Source organism: Eschrichtius robustus, chromosome 1 (assembly GCF_028021215.1).
Source record: "Eschrichtius robustus isolate mEscRob2 chromosome 1, mEscRob2.pri, whole genome shotgun sequence".
Lineage (NCBI taxonomy): Eukaryota > Metazoa > Chordata > Mammalia > Artiodactyla > Eschrichtiidae > Eschrichtius > Eschrichtius robustus.
The window spans coordinates 165,579,180-165,598,091 of record NC_090824.1 but is presented as its reverse complement, the minus strand read 5'-3'; the positions used below and the strand labels follow the sequence as shown (position 1 = coordinate 165,598,091).

General features: G+C 40.7%; 1 protein-coding gene across 1 annotated transcript in view; it reads left to right on the top strand.

Annotated features, from left to right (window-relative positions):
- LOC137773790 (ADAMTS-like protein 3) overlaps positions 1–18,912 on the top strand; it is a 66,911-nt gene that overhangs the window by 18,859 nt on the left and 29,140 nt on the right. The window contains 1 exon segment of the mRNA XM_068558781.1: positions 17,446–17,555. Coding sequence (XP_068414882.1) covers positions 17,446–17,555 — 110 coding nt within the window.

Genomic DNA, 18,912 nt, shown 5'->3' with positions numbered 1-18,912 from the left:
CCTCAGCTTTTAACATTATTTCTAAATTTCCTACTTCCCCACAATAGTTTACAATTAGGCTTTTGGGGGGACGAGCCATTGAAAGGACTGTGGTGTACTGTTTGCTGTCGTAAGTCAGGGACTGGATTCAGTGGAAACTGTTTTCGTGAGTGAAGCCTCCAGCTAAGACCATTAAGCTTGTCTTGGTTTATTCTTCGGCCAGGCCCAGTCAGCGTGTGTGCCGTCTCTGACCACTCCTTGACTCTTGCAGTCCCTTGGACCCTGTGCTGTGCCCCCTCGGGCCCGTGATGCAGCTCGGTGTTGGCAGTCTTCCTCTGCCTCTTCCCTCCCCCCCCCGCAACCCCCCTTTCAGCTCTTACTAGGAATGGGCCCATTTGGTCTTGCTTTCCCTGGCAGTCATCCCCTATGGCCTGCACCCCAGGAACTCATCAGGAGGTCTTTCCTTTTTAAAATAAACACCTCATTTTGAGTTATGTGCCATTTTAAATAAGCCTGCAGTGAACTTACTGTGTTTTCTTATGGGCAGAAGTCATAGCTAACTTTGCTTTTTGTGGAGATTCATCTGTTTAAGTGAAGATGAAGTAATGATGAAGTTGATGAAGGGTCGGAAGACTTGGGTTTTACAGACAGATCCGTCACTAGCTAGTATATGACCATAGGTGAGTCGCGTGTCCGTCCTACTCTCATCTCTAAAATAGGAAATACACTATATTAGTGGAAGAAGGGACCTGGGTTATCATCTAACTCAGCCCCATTTGATAGAGGAGGGCATTATAACATTTACAAACTTGAATACTGCTTTCCAAAATTACATTTTCATATTGCAAACTGAGATTAGATTATTACTGTCAGTCAGTGGCATTTATCAATTTTTCTTTTATTTTTCAGTTGCCCTTAAAATGTTTTCTACTAATCAGAGTGAGCTTATCTCTTCATACCTTTCAGACAGATTCATAGTTCCTTGTTATAGCCAAACATGTTTTATTTAACGCATGTGGTATAGATATCAATAGTGATTGTCCCTAGTCACTCTTATATGATATTTCTAATCATGATATTAAGTAATAGAACCTGAGAATCTGCATTTCTAAGGGTTAAAAGTTCTAAGTTATTTGCGAGAGTTATTTGTCTTATTCTTTAAAAAAAAGAAGTTTCTTCTAAAAATGAGAGGGGTGGGGAGTTTAAACTGCACCCTTTCTGCCACCTTCTGGTAAGAAAGGAAAGCTCGTCTGAGGAGAATGACCAGTAAATATCAAGAGCTGCATATTTTATTTTTTCGTTTGTTAATGCTTAGCAAGAACATTATTTATCCTATAATTTCGTGTTAGGTGTGTATTGGGTTGCTTGTTTTTCTTATTCCTTAAGCTCATTAGAGGTGCAGCTGATCTGAGTCTCTGCTCTAAAGTGTTCTTGTGTGTTGGGCTCCTCTTTAGTCTCCAAGAAACTCTCTTGGCCCACAGGTTGGAATGGGGTTAAGCTAGGAAGATGCTTTGGAAAACAGTTTGGCAATTTCCCTCAAAGATAAACATTTGACCCAACAATTCCACTCCTAGTTATATACCCAAGACAAATGAAAACATATGTTCACACAAAAACTTGTACCCGAATGCTCATAGCAACTTTATTTTTAACAGCCAAAAAGTGGAAACAACTTAAATATCCATCAGCTAATGAATGGATAAAGAAAATGTAGTATATCCATACAATGGGATTTTATTTGGTCATAAAAAGGAATGAAATATTGATACATTCTAAAACATGGATGAATCTTTAAAAATGATGGTAAGTGAAAGAAGCCAGACACAAAAGATCACACAGTGTATGATTACATTTCCATGAAATGTCTAGAGTAGGCACGTCCATAGAGACCGATTAAAGGCTGCCAGTGGCTAAGAGGAGAGGAAAATGCAAGAGAATGGAGAGTAATGACTAATAGGCATGGGTGTCTTTTTGCGGTGATGAAAATGTTCTAGAATTAGATAGTACTGATGGCTGCACAACTTTATGAATACACTAAAAAAAAAAACATCGAATTATATACTCTGAGAGGGTGAATTTTATAGTATTTAAATTATAGCTCATTAAAATCATAATCATAATCCTCACAATATACTAGCATGTAAAGTTAAAACTTACGGCACAATCATATATTTTATTTATGAGTGTATGACTGTATGGCAAAAATATACAAACATTCATGGGAAGGACATATACCAATGTCAGGATTGTTGGTACTCCTGGGAGAGAAAAGAAGAAAGCAAAGTTTAGGGACAGAACTTTAGCTGTAGGTGTAATGCTCTATTGCTTAAACAAGAACTAAAGCAAATAAGGCAAATTGCTTTCTAGAAAGTCTAAACTTACTAGTGATATAGATTTAAGCCCTACACCTCTGTCATTTCTGAGTTCCCCATTGATAGGAGAGGATGGGGGAATAAGTAGGTAGAAGGTACAAAGTTGAGTGCACACAGTGTGTGTACAAGCAGATGGTGGGAAGCAAGGGTCTAACCAGGTAGCAGCAGGGTGCTTGGTGCTCCATGAGATGAATAGAGAGAAGGTAAGCCATTCATACCTAAGAGATGCTGGTCAGTTTCAGAAGAAACGTATTACATAAATTTAAAAGTATCTTCTTAATCCAGAGAATTTTTTAGGCTTAAGATGCTGGGAAATATACCTAGAGTTTTGTTGATGTCTAACTGAATTATTAGCTTTCTCTACTGGCTTTAATGATTTCCCTTACAGGGGAGGACTTTGAGAAGATTTTTGTGGTGCAGCAGGATTATATGCTTAAATTCCTGAACACAGCCTCATGTGTCTGACAGTTATTTTCCCCCGACAACTACTGGTTGACATTATGCAGTGTGGAACTCAGTCGCAGTGATTTAACATCTTTAAGTCACAAATCCCTTTGACCACCCCCCACCCCCCGCAAAAAACTCTCTCTCCAGAAAAATACATTTACCCACAACATTTTCCATATAACTTTCAGAATACTTAAAGAGAAAACCTGAGGATCATCTGCTTCCTCTTGTTTTATGAACCGAACATTTTAGTGCTTTTGACCATATTCTAAATTAAAGCTAATTTATTTTGCTTCATCTCTAGTTTTTGAAATGTATCCCCTCTTCTGTACTATGTTTATCTCTTATTTACACCATATACAATCCTTGAAATAGCTAATATGTTTTAAAGTATGTTTAAAACCTCTTCTGCCACTCAAAAAGCCGACCCCCCTCCCTTGTTTTTCCTACTTCTGCCTATGATACAGAAATTTTCCCACCGTTCTCCTCTCTGAACCCTATATTCAATCAAACAATCAATCACAGATGGTTGGAAATTCCATCCATCTTTGCATCCATTTAGCAAGCATACACTAAGCATCTACTAAGCCCAGTCTAGTTCCTTAGTGTACAGAGATGAATAAGATCTTGTTTTTGCAGATTTATAGACACGGAAACTATGATATAGCAAATGCAAAAGTATAAGTGTTTATGAAGACACATGGAGGAGAGAAGAGTTAAGGCTCCCAAAGGATCGGAGAAGGTTGACAGAAGAGATGACACTATAACCAGGCCACTTGGAACAAAAAGGAAGGCCATTTTTGTTGAAACAGCATATATTGCAGAAGCACAGAAACATGAGAGCTCCTGGCTTATTTGCAAAACCATAAGCAGATTCATGTGACTTAAAGCAGAGGGTGTGACGGAGAGTGGGAAGAGGTGGGTTTGGAAGTATACATTGGGACCAGATTGTGAAGGGCTTTTAATGCCACGCTAAAACCCTTGGACTTCTTTTTATTGGAGGCGGGGAGGCAAAAATTTTTTGTTTTTATTTTTTGGCTCCTCTGCGCGGCACGTGGGATCTTAGTTCCCTGACTAGGGATCAAATCCGCACCCCCTGCATTGGAAGCACAGAGTCTTAACCACTGGACCGCCAAGGAAGTCCCAAGAAATGTTTTAAGTAGAGTAATGGTATGACCCAATCTGTGTTTTTGTTTTTGTTTTTTTTAAAGTAATAAATTTTATTAGAAGTTGAGTATCTGTTAATTAACAGGCAGCTATATAACTTACTATAAAGCCACTACAATTCAAACATTGTAGCATTACTACATGAATGAACACATATACAAATTAAACAGAAAAGAATATCCACAAATAGTTCTATGTCTGGGAAGTTTGATTGTGATAAAGTGAAGTTATAATCTTTAAAATTGATGCCTAGAAAACTGCACACCCATTTAAAACTAAAGTCTGTACCTCACACTACATACCAAAATAAATTACACCAGTTACACATGTAAGAAGCTTGAAAGTTGCCACTTTATCCTAACAAGATGCATCTTTTACACCTATTTTCTCCCACTCTGTGGCTTGTCTTTTCATTATCTTGATAGTGATTTTCACAGAGCAGAAATTTTCTATTTTAATGAAGTTTAGCTTATCAATTCTTTCTTTCATGGATTGTGCCTTTGGTGTTATATCTTAAAAGTCATTGCCATACCCAAGGTCATCTAGGTTTTCTCCTATGTTATCTTCTAGGAGTTGTATAGTTTTGTGTTTTACATTTAGGTCTGTGGTTCATTTTTTTTTTCTTTCATTTTTTGAACAATATGTTCATTTTATTTTATTTTATTTTATTTTTTGACTTGAATAATATATATATTTTTTATACAGCAGATTCTTATTAGTCATCAATTTTATACACATCAGTGTATACATGTCAATCCCAATCTCCCAATTCATCACACCACCATCACCAGCCCCCGCCGCTTTCCCCCCTTGGTGTCCATACGTTTGTTATCTACATCTGTGTCTCAATTTCTGCCCTGCAAACCAGTTCATCTGTGCCATTTTTCTAGGTTCCACATACATGCATTAGTATACGATATTTGTTTTTCTCTTTCTGACTTACTTCACTCTGTATGACAGTCTCTAGATCCATCCACGTCTCAACAAATGACCCAATTTCGTTCCTTTTTATGGCGGAGTAATAGTCCATTGTATACATGTACCACATCTTTATCCATTCATCTGTCGATGGGCATTTAGGTTGCTTCCGTGACCTGGCTATTGTAAGTAGTGCTGCAATGAACATTGGGGTGCATGTGTCTTTTTGAATTATGGTTTTCTCTGGGTATATGCCCAGTAGTGGGATTGCTGGATCATATGGTAATTCTATTTTTAGATTTTTAAGGAACCTTCATACTGTCCTCCATAGTGGCTGTATCAATTTATATTCCCACCAACAGTGCAAGAGGGTTCCCTTTTCTCCACACCCTCTCCAGCATTTGTTGCTTGTAGACTTTCTGATGATGCCCATTCTAACTGGTGTGAGGTGATACCTCATTGTAGTTTTGATTTGCATTTCTCTAATAATTAGTGATGTTGAGCAGCTTTTCATGTGCTTCTTGGCCATCTGTATGTCTTCTTTGGAGAAATGTCTATGTAGGTCTTCTGCCCATTTTTGGATTGGGTTGTTTGTTTTCTTAATATTGACCTGCAGAGCTGTTTATATATTTTGGAGATTAATCCTTTGTCCGTTGATTCGTTTGCAAATATTTTCTCCCATTCTGAGGGTTGTCTTTTTGTCTTGTTTATGGTTTCCTTTGCTGTGCAAAAGCTTTGAAGTTTCATTAGGTCCCATTTGTTTATTTTTGTTTTTATTTCCATCACTCTAGGAGGTGGATCAAAAAAGATCTTGCTGTGAATTATGTCAAAGAGTGTTCTTCCTATGTTTTCCTCTAAGAGTTTTAGAGTGTCTGGTCTTACATTTAGGTCTCTAATCCATTTTGAGTTTATTTTTGTGTATGGTGTTAGGGAGTGTTCTAATTTCATTCTTTTACACGTAGTTGTCCAGTTTTCCCAGCACCATGTATTGAAGAGACTGTCTTTTCTCCAATGTATATCCTTGCCTCCTTTGTCATAGATTAGTTGACCATAGGTGTGTGGGTTTATCTCTGGGCTTTCTATCTTGTTCCATTGATTGATGTTTCTGTTTTTGTGCCAGTACCATATTGTCTTGATTACTGTAGCTTTATAGTATAGTCTGAAGTCAGGGAGTCTGATTCCTCCAGCTCCATTTTTTTTTCCCTCAAGGCTTCCTTGGCTATTCGGGGTCTTTTGTGTCTCCATACAAATTTTAAGATTTTTTATTCTAGGTCCATAAAAAATGCCATTGGTAATTTGATAGGGAATGCATTGAATCTGTAGATTGCTTTGGGTAGTATAGTCATTTTCACAATATTGATTCTTCCAATCCAAGAACAGGGTATATCTCTCCATCTGTTGGTATCATCTTTAATTTCTTTCATCAGTGTCTTATAGTTTTCAGCATACAGGTCTTTTGTCTCCCTTGGTAGGTTTATTCCTAGGCATTTTATTCTTTTTGTTGCAGTGGTAAATGGGACTGTTTCCTTAATTTCTCTTTCAGATTTTTCATCATTAGTATATAGGAATGCAAGAGGTTTCTGTGCATTAATTTTGTATCCTGCAACTTTAACGCATTCATTGATTAGCTCTAGTAGTTTTCTGGTGGCATCTCTAGGATTCTCTATGTATAGTATCATGTCATCTGCAAACAGTGACAGTTTTACTTCTTCTTTTCCAATTTTTATTCCTTTTATTTCTTTTTCTTCTCTGATTGCCGTGGCTAGGACTTCCAAAACTATGTTGAATAACAGTGGCGAGAGTGGACATCCTTGTCTTGTTCCTGATCTTAGAGGAAATGCTTTCAGTTTTTCACCATTGAGAATGATGTTTGCTGGGGGTTTGTCATATATGGCCTCTATTATGTTGAGGTAGGTTCCCTCTATGCCCACTTTTTGGAGAGTTTTTATCATAAATGGGTGTTGAATTTTGTCAAAACTTTTTCTCCATCTATTGAGATGATCATATGGCTTTTATTCTTCAGTTTGTTAGTATGGTGTATCACATTGATTTGCGTATATTGAAGAATCCTTGCATCTCTGGGATAAATCCCCCTTGCTCACAGTGTATGATCCTTGTAATGTGTTGTTGGATTCTGTTTGCTAGTATTTTGTTGAGGAATTTTGTATCTACATTCATCAGTGATATTGGTCTGTAATTTTCTTTTTTTGTAGTATCTTTGTCTGGTGTTGGTATCAGGGTGATGGTGGCCTCATAGAATGTGTTTGGGAGTGTTCCTTCCTCTGCAATTTTTTGGAAGAGCTTGAGAAGGATGGGTGTTAGCTCTTCTCTAAATGTTTGATAGAATTCACCTGTGAAGTCATCTGGTCCTGGACTTTTGTTTGTTGGAAGATTTTTAATCACAGGTTCAATTTCATTACTTGTGATTGGTCTGTTCATATTTTCTATTTCTTTCTGGTTCAGTCTTGGAAGGTTATACCTTCCTAAGAATTTGTCCATTTCTTCCAGGTTGTCCATTTTATTGGCATACAGGTGCTTGTAGTAGTCTCTTAGGATGCTTTGTATTTCTGCGGTTTCTGTTGTAACTTCTCCTTTTTCATTTCTAAGTTTATTGATTTGAGTCCTCTCCCTCTTTTTCTTGATGAGTCTGGCTAATGGTTTATCAATTTTGTTTATCTTCTCAAAGAACCACCTTTTAGTTTTATTGATCTTTGCTATTGTTTTCTTTGTTTCTATGTCATTTATCTCTGCTCCGATCTTTATTATTTCTTTCCTTCTGCTAACTTTGGGTTTTGTTTGTTCTTCTTTCTCTAGTTCCTTTAGGTGTAAGGTTAGATTGTTTATTTGAGATTTTTCTTGTTTCTTGAGGTAGGCTTGTATAGCTATAAACTTCCCTCTTAGAACTGCTTTTGCTGCATCCCATAGGTTTGGGATCGTCATGTTTTCATTGTCATTTGTCTCTAGGTATTTTTTATTTCCTCTTTGATTTTTGTCAGTGATCGCTTGGTTATTTAGTAACGTATTGTTTCGCCTCCACGTGTTTGTGTTTTTTACGTTTTTCTCCCTGTAATTCATTTCTAATCTCATAGCGTTGTGGTCAGAAAAGATGACTGATGATTTCAATTTTCTTAAATTTACTGAGGCTTGATTTGTGACCCAGGATGTGATCTATCCTGGAGAATGTTCCATGCACACTTGAGAAGAAAGTAATCTGCTGTTTTTGGATGGAACGTCCTATAAATATCAATTAAATCTATCTGGTCTATTGTGTCATTTAAAGCTTCTGTTTCCTTATTTATTTTCATTTTGGATGATCTGTCCATTGGTGTAAGTGAGGTGTTAAAGTCCCCCACTATTATTGTGTTACTGTCAATTTCCTCCTTTATAGCTGTTAGCAGTTGCCTTATGTATTGAGGTGCTCCTATGTTGGGTGCATATATATTTATAACTGTTATATCTTTTTCTTGGATTGATCCCTTGATCATTATGTAGTGTCCTTCCTTGTCTCTTGTAACATTCTTTATTTTCAAGTCTATTTTATCTGATATGAGTATTGCTACTCCAGCTTTGTTTTGATTTCCATTTGCAGGGAATATCTTTTTCCATCCCCTCCCTTTCAGTCTGAATGTGTCCCTAGGTCTGAAGTGGGTCTCTTGTAGACACCATATATATGGGTCTTGTTTTTGTATGCATTCAGCAAGCCTGTGTCTTTTGGTTGGAGCATTTACCACGTTTAGGGTAATTATCGATATGTCTGTTCCTATGACCATTTTCTTAATTGTTTTGGGTTTGTTTTTGTAGGTCCTTTTCTTCTGTTGTGTTTCCCACTTAGAGAAGTTCCTTTAGCATTTGTTGTAGAGCTGGTTTGGTGGTGCTGAATTCTCTTAGCTTTTGCTTGTCTGCAAAGCTTTTGATTTCTCCATCAAATCTGAATGAGATCCTTGGCGGGTAGAGTAATCTTGGTTGTAGGTTCTTCCCTTTCATCACTTTAAGTATATCATGCCACTCCCTTCTGGCTTGTAGAGTTTCTGCTGAGAAATCAGCTGTTAACGTTATGGGAGTTCCCTTGTATGTTATTTGTCGTTTTTCCCTTGCTGCTTTTAATAATTTTTCTTTGTCTTTAATTTTTGCCAATTTGATTACTATGTGTCTCAGTGTGTTTCTCCTTGGGTTTATCCTGTATGGGACTCTGCGCTTTCTGGACTTGGGTGGCTATTTCCTCTCCCATGTTAGGGAAGTTTTCGACTATAATCTCTCCACATATTTTCTCAGGTCCTTTCTCTCTCTCTTCTCCTTCTGGGACCCCTATAATGCGAATGTTGGTGTGTTTAATGTTGTCCCAGAGGTCTCTTAGGCTGTCTTCATTTCTTTTCCTTCTTTTTTCTTTATTCTGTTCCACAGCAGTGAATTCCACCATTCTGTCTTCCAGGTCACTTATCCGTTCTTCTGCCCCAGTTATTCTGCTATTGATTCCTTCTAGTGTAGTTTTCATTTCAGTTATTGTATTGTTCATCTCTGTTTGTCTGTTCTTTAATTCTTCTAGGTCTGTTAAATATTTCTTGCATCTTCTCGATCTTTGCCTCCATTCTTTTTCCGAGGTCCTGGATCATCATCACTATCATTATTCTGAATTCTTTTTCTGGAAGGTTCCTTCTCTCCCCTTCATTTAGTTGTTTTTCTGGGGTTTTATCTTGTTCCTTCATCTGGTACATAGCCCTCTGCCTTTTCATCTTGTCTGTCTTTCTGTGAATGTGGTTTTTGTTCCACAGGCTGCAGGATTGTAGTTCTTCTTGCTTCTGCTGTCTGCCCTCTGGTGGACGAGGCTATCTTCCAATCTGTGTTTAAAAAGAACATTCTGTCTACAGTATGGATGCAAAGTTGGGGGGAAAAGAAACTGCAGAAAGCCATAAATTAAGCTCAGTGAAGTCGCATCGCTGGTCATTGATTGGATTGTGGAGCCAGTCACTCAAGATATTAAATTAGGATTCCATGCCTCTGGAGAGCTTATCCAAGAGAGAGCGGGCATATCAAGCAGTTAGCAATGGATGTGTCATTAATTGAGGATCAGGGACACAGTCCTCCCCAGGCTAGTGCTGGGACGTTGGCACAGAGGTAAGTCAAACATGGAGAGAAACTACATTGCAAAGAGCTAAGGATTATATGCTGACAGGGAGCATCTCAGTAAGAAACATACTGAAAAACCATCAACACTCATCACCCCAGATAACAATAATTTGAGTACCTAGTATGTGTCAGCTTGAATAGGCTATGAGGTGGATATTATCATTATCTTTGTGTTGCTAAAGAGTAAACATGCTCAGGGATGTGCAGTTACTTTTTTTTTTTTAAGATTTCTTTTGTTTTTTGACGTGGATCGTTTTAAAAGTCTTTATTGACTTTGTTACAATATTGCTTCTGTTTTATGTTTTGGTGTTTTGGCTGCGAGGCATGTGAGATCTTAGCTCCCTGACCAGGGATTGAACCCGCCCCCACTGCATTGGAAGGAGAAGCCTTAACCACTGGACCGCCAGCAAAGTCCCTACGTGCAGTTACTTACCCTTGTGTATATATGTAACAAGTGTGGGAGCTAAGATTTAATCCCAAGTCTGTGTGACTCCAAAGGAACTGGAGGGAGAAGGAGGCTCTGGGCTTGAGACAGCAGAATGGGGACCCAGGTGGTCTAATCAGAGAGGAGAGTGTCAAAGCAGAGGTCTGAGGCAGGACTTAGGATGTGCTGCAGCTTAGGGACAAGGTGTCAGAGGCTCAGGTATGAGCAGCAGCTAGGGCCCACTGGAGAACTGTCCCATGGTGGGAGGTCTAGGATCCAGGCAGAGTCCACGGAGAGGCTGGCCTCTCGCCAGCCTGCAGGATGCCAGCCAGTGTTAGGCCAGAGGTCTACCTGAGTGTGCCCCCTCTGTCCCCAGGAGGATTGAGACCCCACCTTGATGCATGCCTCGCCCATCACTGCTGTAGCAGGAAAGGAACATGGCGAGTCATGCACCGTGCAGTAATGACTCCCCACTGCCTCACCTAACCCTTGATATACTTGCCCCAGGCCTCTTTGTACTCATACTTGGATTATGTAAAGCAATTGTCTGTTCTTTGAAGATCCTCTGAAGATTCTGAATGCTCCTTGGAACATGATTTTCTTCTCCTTTGATCCATCTCAATCTCCCATTTGGAGGAAACATGAATACCTACACAGTCAAGAAGTAGAAGGAAATGCTGGCATAAGGTAGCTAGATGTGCAGAATGAAAAACAGAAAGGGCTATTCAAGCACCTATCAAATTTCATACTTATTGCAAAAAGCCATGTGCCTGGGCTTCTGTGTCTGCAGAGACTGAGTCCCAACATGTCTTTTTTTTTTTAACTGTTTTTTTTTTTAATTAATTAATTAATTTATTTATTTATTTTTGGCTGTGTTGGGTCTTCTTTTCTGTGCGAGGGCTTTCTCTAGTTGCGGCGAGCGGGGACCACTCTTCTTCGCGGTGTGCGGGCCTCTCACTATTGCGGCCTCTCTTGTTGCGCAGCACAGGCTCCAGACGCGCAGGCTCAGTAGTTGTGGCTCACGGTCCTTGTTGCTCCGCGGCATGTGGGATCTTCCCAGACCAGGGCTCGAACCCGTGTCCCCTGCATTAGCAGGCAGATTCTCAACCACTGCGCCACCAGGGAAGCTCCCAAGAGAAATTTAACCTAGTCTCTTACCTTTACTCTTGACATTTTTGAGCAGTATGGTCTGAGGCTTTCAGGAAACCACAGATTTACTTCTGTGGTCTTTAGGCAGAAAAGAGGGAGACCTGATTTGCTCTTCCTAATGTTACCCTTTGAAATAAAAATAAAGTGTGTAAAAGAGATACCAAGTATAGTCAGCACTGGGAGCAGAGATGCTGGTTGGGATCTATCTAGATGGGGCCAGGAGGAATTTCTGCTCATTAGACCTCTGAGTCAGAATGCTGAAGTTAGGCAGTAAAAAAATGGCACTGAACTAGCACTCAAGAAGCACACGAGAGCATCCACTGTATCACCAAGGTCAATCTTAGGTAGTGTATGTGCTATGTCCCCAAGAAAATCTAGAAAAGCAAGATGATCCATTGGTTGTTCAGTAGCATGTTTTTCAATCTCCACATCTGTGTGATTTTCCAGGTTTCCTCGTGAAATTAACTTCTAGTTGCATGGGATATCTTTTTGCATCCCTTCACTTTCAGTCTGTGTGTATCCTTACATCTAAAGGGAGTCTCTTGTAGGCAGCATGTGGATGGGTCTTGTTTTTTCATCCATTCAACCACTCTATGTCTCTGTGTTGGCTTCTATAGAGATGAAGCAACAAGCTTACTCAGTTTTGAAGGAGTATCCTCATGCAGGAGATGAACCTTGTTACTGAGCTCTGCTTCAGCTCCTGGTTGTCTCTCTAACCTTTGTGCTTGTCCAAGCAGCCTACTACAGTAAGTCCCCTGCATATGAACGAGTTCCGTTCCAAGAGCGCGTTTGTAAGTTTAATTTGTTGGCATGTCCAACAAAGTTAGCCTAGGTACCCAACTAAGATAATCGGCTGTATAGTACAGTACTGTAATAGGTTTATAATACTTTTCACACAAATAATACATAAAAAACGAACACAAAAAGTAAAGAAAGCATTTTTAATCTTACAGTACATTACCTTGAAAAGTACCAGCTATATCACTGCTGCTTTTACGCTTGCTTCCAGACATCCTGGGCTTGAAATAAAGATACTGTACTACTGTCCTCTATACAGTAATGTACAGTAAAGTACACAAAAGCACAACCACTTGTAGAAGATGCATGCAATGTGTCAATGTTCTCTTGACACGTGAACTAACTTATGTGACTGGACATGCGAACGCACGTTTGCATCTTTGAAAGCCCGCAACTTGAAGGTTTGTATGTAGGGGACTTAATGTATGTATTTAATAACTCCTCATAGTTGAGGATGTGCTAAGACCTGTCAGTGTCTCAAACGGGAGGCTCTCAGAACCTAGATTCAGGCTGACTGCAAGCTAGACACTCAGGATCAGTTTTTCCTTTAAGTATGCAGATATATACAGTCCTGTGGGACTGTACGTGTAATCCCTGATGCCCACCAGAGTCAGAAGATTTGGAGGGGTCCCCTGGGTGGCAGCTGCCGAAATCAGGGCTCCAAATGAGTGTGTAACTTCCTTTTCTGGGCGATAGTTGTGAGCTGGCGCGAAGCGCAGGGAGCGTGCCAAGGGGCGCTACATTCTGCAGCCTACATTCCTTGAAAGCAGCTCCATAAGCCACTAAATGTGAGCCAGACCTGAAGCCAGCCCCTCAGGCCAAAGCTCCAGGACAAGCAAAGAGACCTCCTTCATAGAAAGACTGGGGGTGTGTTTCAGTCCATTGTCTGTGCGGTGCCCTGGCGGTGGTAGCCTGCCAAGAACTACCTCTCTGATTGCCACAGTCCTGTGGGACCCAGGAATGCAAGCCGCCACCCCCCGCCTCCTCCCTACCCTCCCACCCCTCCACCCCCCCAACCCTACACCCACCCCTTCCACCCCTGGCCACCAGAGCCACCAGATCAAGGAACATCCCTTGGGTGGCAGCCACGAAAACCAGGGTACCAGATACAAATGAACTGACTTACAAAACAGAAACAGAGTCACAGACTTAGAGAATGAACTTATGGTTAGCCTGGGGAAAGCGTGGTTGGGGGAAAGGATAGATTGGGAGTTTGGGATTGACAGGTACACACTGCTATATTTTAAATGGACAACCCACAAGGACCTACTGTATAGCACAGGGAATTCTGCTCAGTATTCTTTAATAACCTAAATGGGAGAAGAATTTGAAAAAGAATAGATACACGTGTATGTATAACTGAATCACTTTGCTGTACACCCGAAACTATCACAACATCGTGAGTCAACTATACTCCAATATAAAATACAAAATAAAAAACAGGATACCAGAGGTAAAAACCAGGGCACTGGATGCACATAAAGCTTGCCTGCAGGAAACACTGGCACCCCGGAGCATGGCAGAGGGTGAGCATGAAGACAGCTCCCACCCTCAGAGGTCTCTGGGAGGGATCACAGTCAACCCCAAGATGCATGTTTAATCAGAAGCCTGCCCCTCGGGCGCAGTCATGATGCTTAGCTAATAGGCCTCCTTCACAGAAAGAAGGAGCACCTGGGTCTGTGGCCTCTTGCTGTGCCCTGGGGGGTGGTAGCTGTTTAAGAACTCTTTCTCCATTGGTCACAATCCTGTGGGACCCACACGTATAAGCCCCATTGGCCACCAGAGCCACATGATACAGAGGTGTCCCCTGACAGCAATCACAAAAATCAGGGTGCCAGGTAGGTGTATGAGCTCTTTTCTGGGTGACACTAATTATTACGGTCTCAAGGGACCAGGAACACAGGCTCCCCTGTCCTCCAGAGCCGGGCAAGCCAGAGGCATCCGCAGCTGGCAGCCACAAAACTCAGGGCAGACTTGTGTAAAAGCTCTCTTCTGGGAGATTCTGAAGCTCTGGAGCACAGCAGAGGGAGAGCATGACAATGGCGCCCACCGGTCCTCGTCCCCGGAGTGTTCCCGCAGGCTCCTAGGAGTATGTGTTAAATTCGACGCCTGCCTCTCAGGCCGCAACATCCTTATAAGAATTTATCATGCAGGTCTGCTCTTCCTCTTATTTTCCCTGTTTCAATGAATGGCACCACCCTCTATCTGCATGTCATCCTTAAATCCTTTTTCTCCTTCACTCCCGCGTAGAACATCAGTCACCAAATCCTACTGATTTTTCTTCTTTAATGTTTACTAAGTGAATCTATTCTCTCCAGATCCCTTGCTCCCACCATTGTTTCAGCACCCTTTGCGTCTCACCTCGATTGCTTCCGTAACCACCTAAGTGGTCCTACTGACCCTTGCCTCCCTCGTCCCCGTTTTACCTCACATCCAGAACGATGTTTCTGAAGCAGCAATCTGATAGTTTTAACCACTGCTTAAAAGAATGAATCTATTTCCTATTTCCTTTAGGATAACTGCCACCAAACTCCTTACTGTGGATAATAAATTTTCATTTTATGGGTACTTGCTGACCTCTGTAGTCATCTCTCCTCACTCCTACTCCATGTACTTTAAGCTCCAGTCATAAAAAAACAATTTATGATTCCCCAAATGCACTATATTTTCCTTCGTGTCTGTACCTTTTTGCACGCTGTTCCCTCTACCTAAAACAGTCTCACTGCCACATCCACCCCCTTCACCTGACGTGTTTCTACTTGTCCTAAAGTATTAGCTTAGATGTTCCTTCATGTGGGAATCTTTCCCCTCTCTCCAGTCTGCATTAAATACAGCTTTTACGTGCCAGTGGCATCCATTGTTTATGTTTATCATAAGCCCTCATGTCCTTTTCTTGCAATCATCTGTTTCCCTCCAAAGGAGGGAATTAAAATTTAAAAATTAAGGCTGGGACTTCTCAGGGAGCTTGGAGAAGGCACTCGAGAATCAGACATGTTAAGCCTACCCCATTTGTTGACAATCTTCCATCTTAAGATCCTAGAGGACCACAAAATTAAGGCTTCTAAAATCAAGTTTCTTAAGGAAACTTAGTTCACATATCCTTAGCACCAGCATAAAGTCTCACATATAATAAGCACTATGTAAACATTTTTGAACGAGTGAAATAATGGTAATGGTTTATTTCATCTCAAAATATAAGATATATAGTCGAAGCTGTACTCAAAGGAAAATTAATAACTTTAAATACTTTTATTTTTTAAAAACCAATTAAAATAAACTAAATATTAGCTCAAAGGTTTAGAAATTTCCACGTGAGTTAGAAACAGAAGGAAATTTCTTTGATTTGACAACAGCTAACAAAAAACAAAAGCAAACAACATGCTTAAGGATGAAACATTAGTAATGTTCCCTTTAAAGCTGGAAACGACAAATTTGCCTGGTGTAACATGATTCAGCATTGTTCTAGAGACATTAGCTAATACAGTGCAATAGTTAATAGAAATTATAGGTATAAATATAGGAAAAAAGAGATTAAATTGTCATTACATGTAAGTGATGTGATCGTTTACCTGTAAAAAAAACAACAAAATCATTTGAAAACGATTCAAAATAATAAACTTTAGTAAGATGATTAGATACAAGATAAAGACGTGAGTGTTCATTGCTTTTCTAATTGTCAGGAATAAACAACTCTAAAATATATTTTAAAAGAGCCTGCTTACTATGGCCATAAAAAGTATAAGATGCCTAGGAATAAATCTATCAAGAAATATACAAGACCTACCTACACTGTGGTTAAAAGGTAAGTTCTGGAGTAAACTGCGTGGGTGTGGATCTCAGATCCAGTGTTTACTAGCTGTTGACCTTAGGAAAGTTTAACCTCTCCATGTGTTTATATTTGTAGAAGAAACTACAAAACTATATATATGCACTTGTGATTAGCACTGCTCTGTGTATGTAGGTTCTGAGCTAGTTTTGACTTGACCAGCTTCCTCAGCTGTAAACAGAGCTAACAATGACTGCTTCCCAGGAGTTGGGAATAACCGTGAGAATCAAAGTGTCTCAGTGTTCATAGAGCATGTGTTTTGCCTCTTGTAAGGTGCATTGCAGATGTCATGACTAGAGCGATGACATCTCTTTCTTGTCAGAAAGCCTTGCCGTTTCTGCCATAGCCTCTCTAGCCAGAGCATTGCAGGAAGAAAGGACATCCTCAAAACCAGTAACCCTGCTGGATCACCGGAGGCTGCCCCAGCTCTTAAGAACGAAATGAGATTCCTCTTAGTTTCACGTCCCACAGCCCAGCAGACTGCTAAGACTTCTCAAGATGTGCGGGAAGAAATTCCTTCAGTTCCTCACGCTCCTCTCTGTGTCCAGAGATGTCGCTTACAGTCTGCTCACCCCTACGTTGACCCAAACTTAAAATGCAACACTTCTTTTTGTTCCCTGAAATTATCCTCTTTCACAAAAGCATGGATGAACAAAATCTACTTCCCTAAAGATTTTGTATTCCGCCTGAAGGGAGGAACGTTGCATTACCTTTTGCACAGCAAACCACTTAAACATCCATATTCGATATTTTTGTTTCCAAAAGGCTTCTTTGTGACAACCCATTGCTAGGAATTCCTCTCTGTGTCTCTGCCTCCACATCCGGCTTGATCAGCTCCTCTCTTCCAACCACTCTCCCGTTACCCCCACTCAACTTCAAAATTTCTCTCCCTTCCCAATACAGAGCAAGCCCACCCTCTTTGGCTCCTATTCCTTGACTTATATACATAAACCAACCCGGTGCTCAGTAGACCAAAGCCCTTTGCTTCAGCAGCATCCCCCACCTGCCATAGAGGAGCTATAGAAATAGAAAGAGCCATTTTTCGTATTATATGTGATTAAACCCATTTCCTGACTTGTGGTCAAAATGCTAAATGGTATTTGCATATGGTCCTGTGGCCCTGTTCTTAAAGGAATTTGCCTTTGTCATTTTTGTTTTTCTTCCAAAGGTGTCCCTCAACCTAATGTAACTTGGTTGAAGAAAGGAGGATCTCTGAGTGACAATATTTCCTTGCTTTTCAGTGGACACCTGTTGTTGCAGAATGTTTCCCTTGAAAGTGAAGGAACCTACGTCTGTACAGCCACCAATGCTCCTGGAAAGGCGATGGCATCATCCATCCTCCACTTGCTGGGTAAGCGTCAATTCTTGTTGTCCTTCAAGTGCTTCCTATAATATGTACAAAGTAAGAACTGGTTTTGTTGATTCTGGGGTCGAGGAGTAAACAAGGGGACATTAAATGGTTTTAACTATTGCTGCCACTGCCCACTTACAAACGAGCACTAAATCTAATACTCTGTCTTACCAGTTCTTCTCTTAGAAGGCTGTGACTTTCTTGCTACTCCTTCTCTGCCTAAGAACCTACATTGGGATATAAACTTTCCGCCCCGAATCAAGATCCTTCATATTCTGCCTTTACATCTGCTTAATTCTTTTCCCTGACCTCCACTGTAAGCTAGCACTAAACTCTGTTCTAGGCAACATGGTTTCCTGCCCTGTGTTCCAAACCCCCCTCCACACACACACCCCATGCTGCTTCCCTGGAAGTGTGGCTTCCATTCATATTGCTTACCCAGGAAAAGTGCTCATTGCACTCATACTGCTCACTGCCTTTATCATGTTGCCCCAATACCTCCCATCCTGTAGGGCCAACTGAATTCCTATTTCCCGTGTGAATCCTTCTCTGATTTTTTTGGACCTCTCCTTTCTGTGGTCTCACCCCTTGGTCCCTAAGTCCTAACACACATTAGTCTCCAATTGTTTCCTCTTTCATTTATGTCTCCTCAGCTAAATTGTGGGTCCCTTCATGGTACAGACCATGTCTAATGTTTCTTTTGCAGTCCTAAGAATATAATAGAGTATGAGGCACACAGTAGGTGCTCAACAAATACTATTCAGTTGAGTCTTAAGACACCTTGTAGTGGGGTCAGTATTGTAATTTGGGGAAGGTCATTGCAGTGAGCCCCCGGCACAGGGTGATAAGCTGGCTTCTGCTGCTGCTGTCTGTCAGGGATAAGATCTGGAGCTCACGGAAGTCTTGTCACCAGAATGAGCTTTAAGTTGCAGGGGTTTGAGGACTCAATAAATAATACTCCTCTTTCCCCCCCAGAGTTTGGAAGTGATTGAGAGTTAATCACAGACGTCAGTTAGACTGACATTAGGGATCATTTATTATTGTCCTTTGTATCTCCAGCACCTAACACAGGTGTAAGTATTAAATAAGTGTTTCATAAACGAATAAAACTGAGTCACTGGCAGAACTGGTATGAGATTATAGAATCCACTGCCAAACTAAGCGGATGATGGAAAGAGCTTTCTCCATGGCTTTTCTTGTTGGCAGTTAGAGGAGCCCAGAGACATAAATAGATGGGGAGTTGGAATAGGTGTCATGCACAAAGCACTTTGACGTTCATGAACTCTAGATATTTACAATAGCGCAGTGTTGAGGGCAGTAATCTTTTATCCCGTTGTATAAATGAGGAAACCTGCTA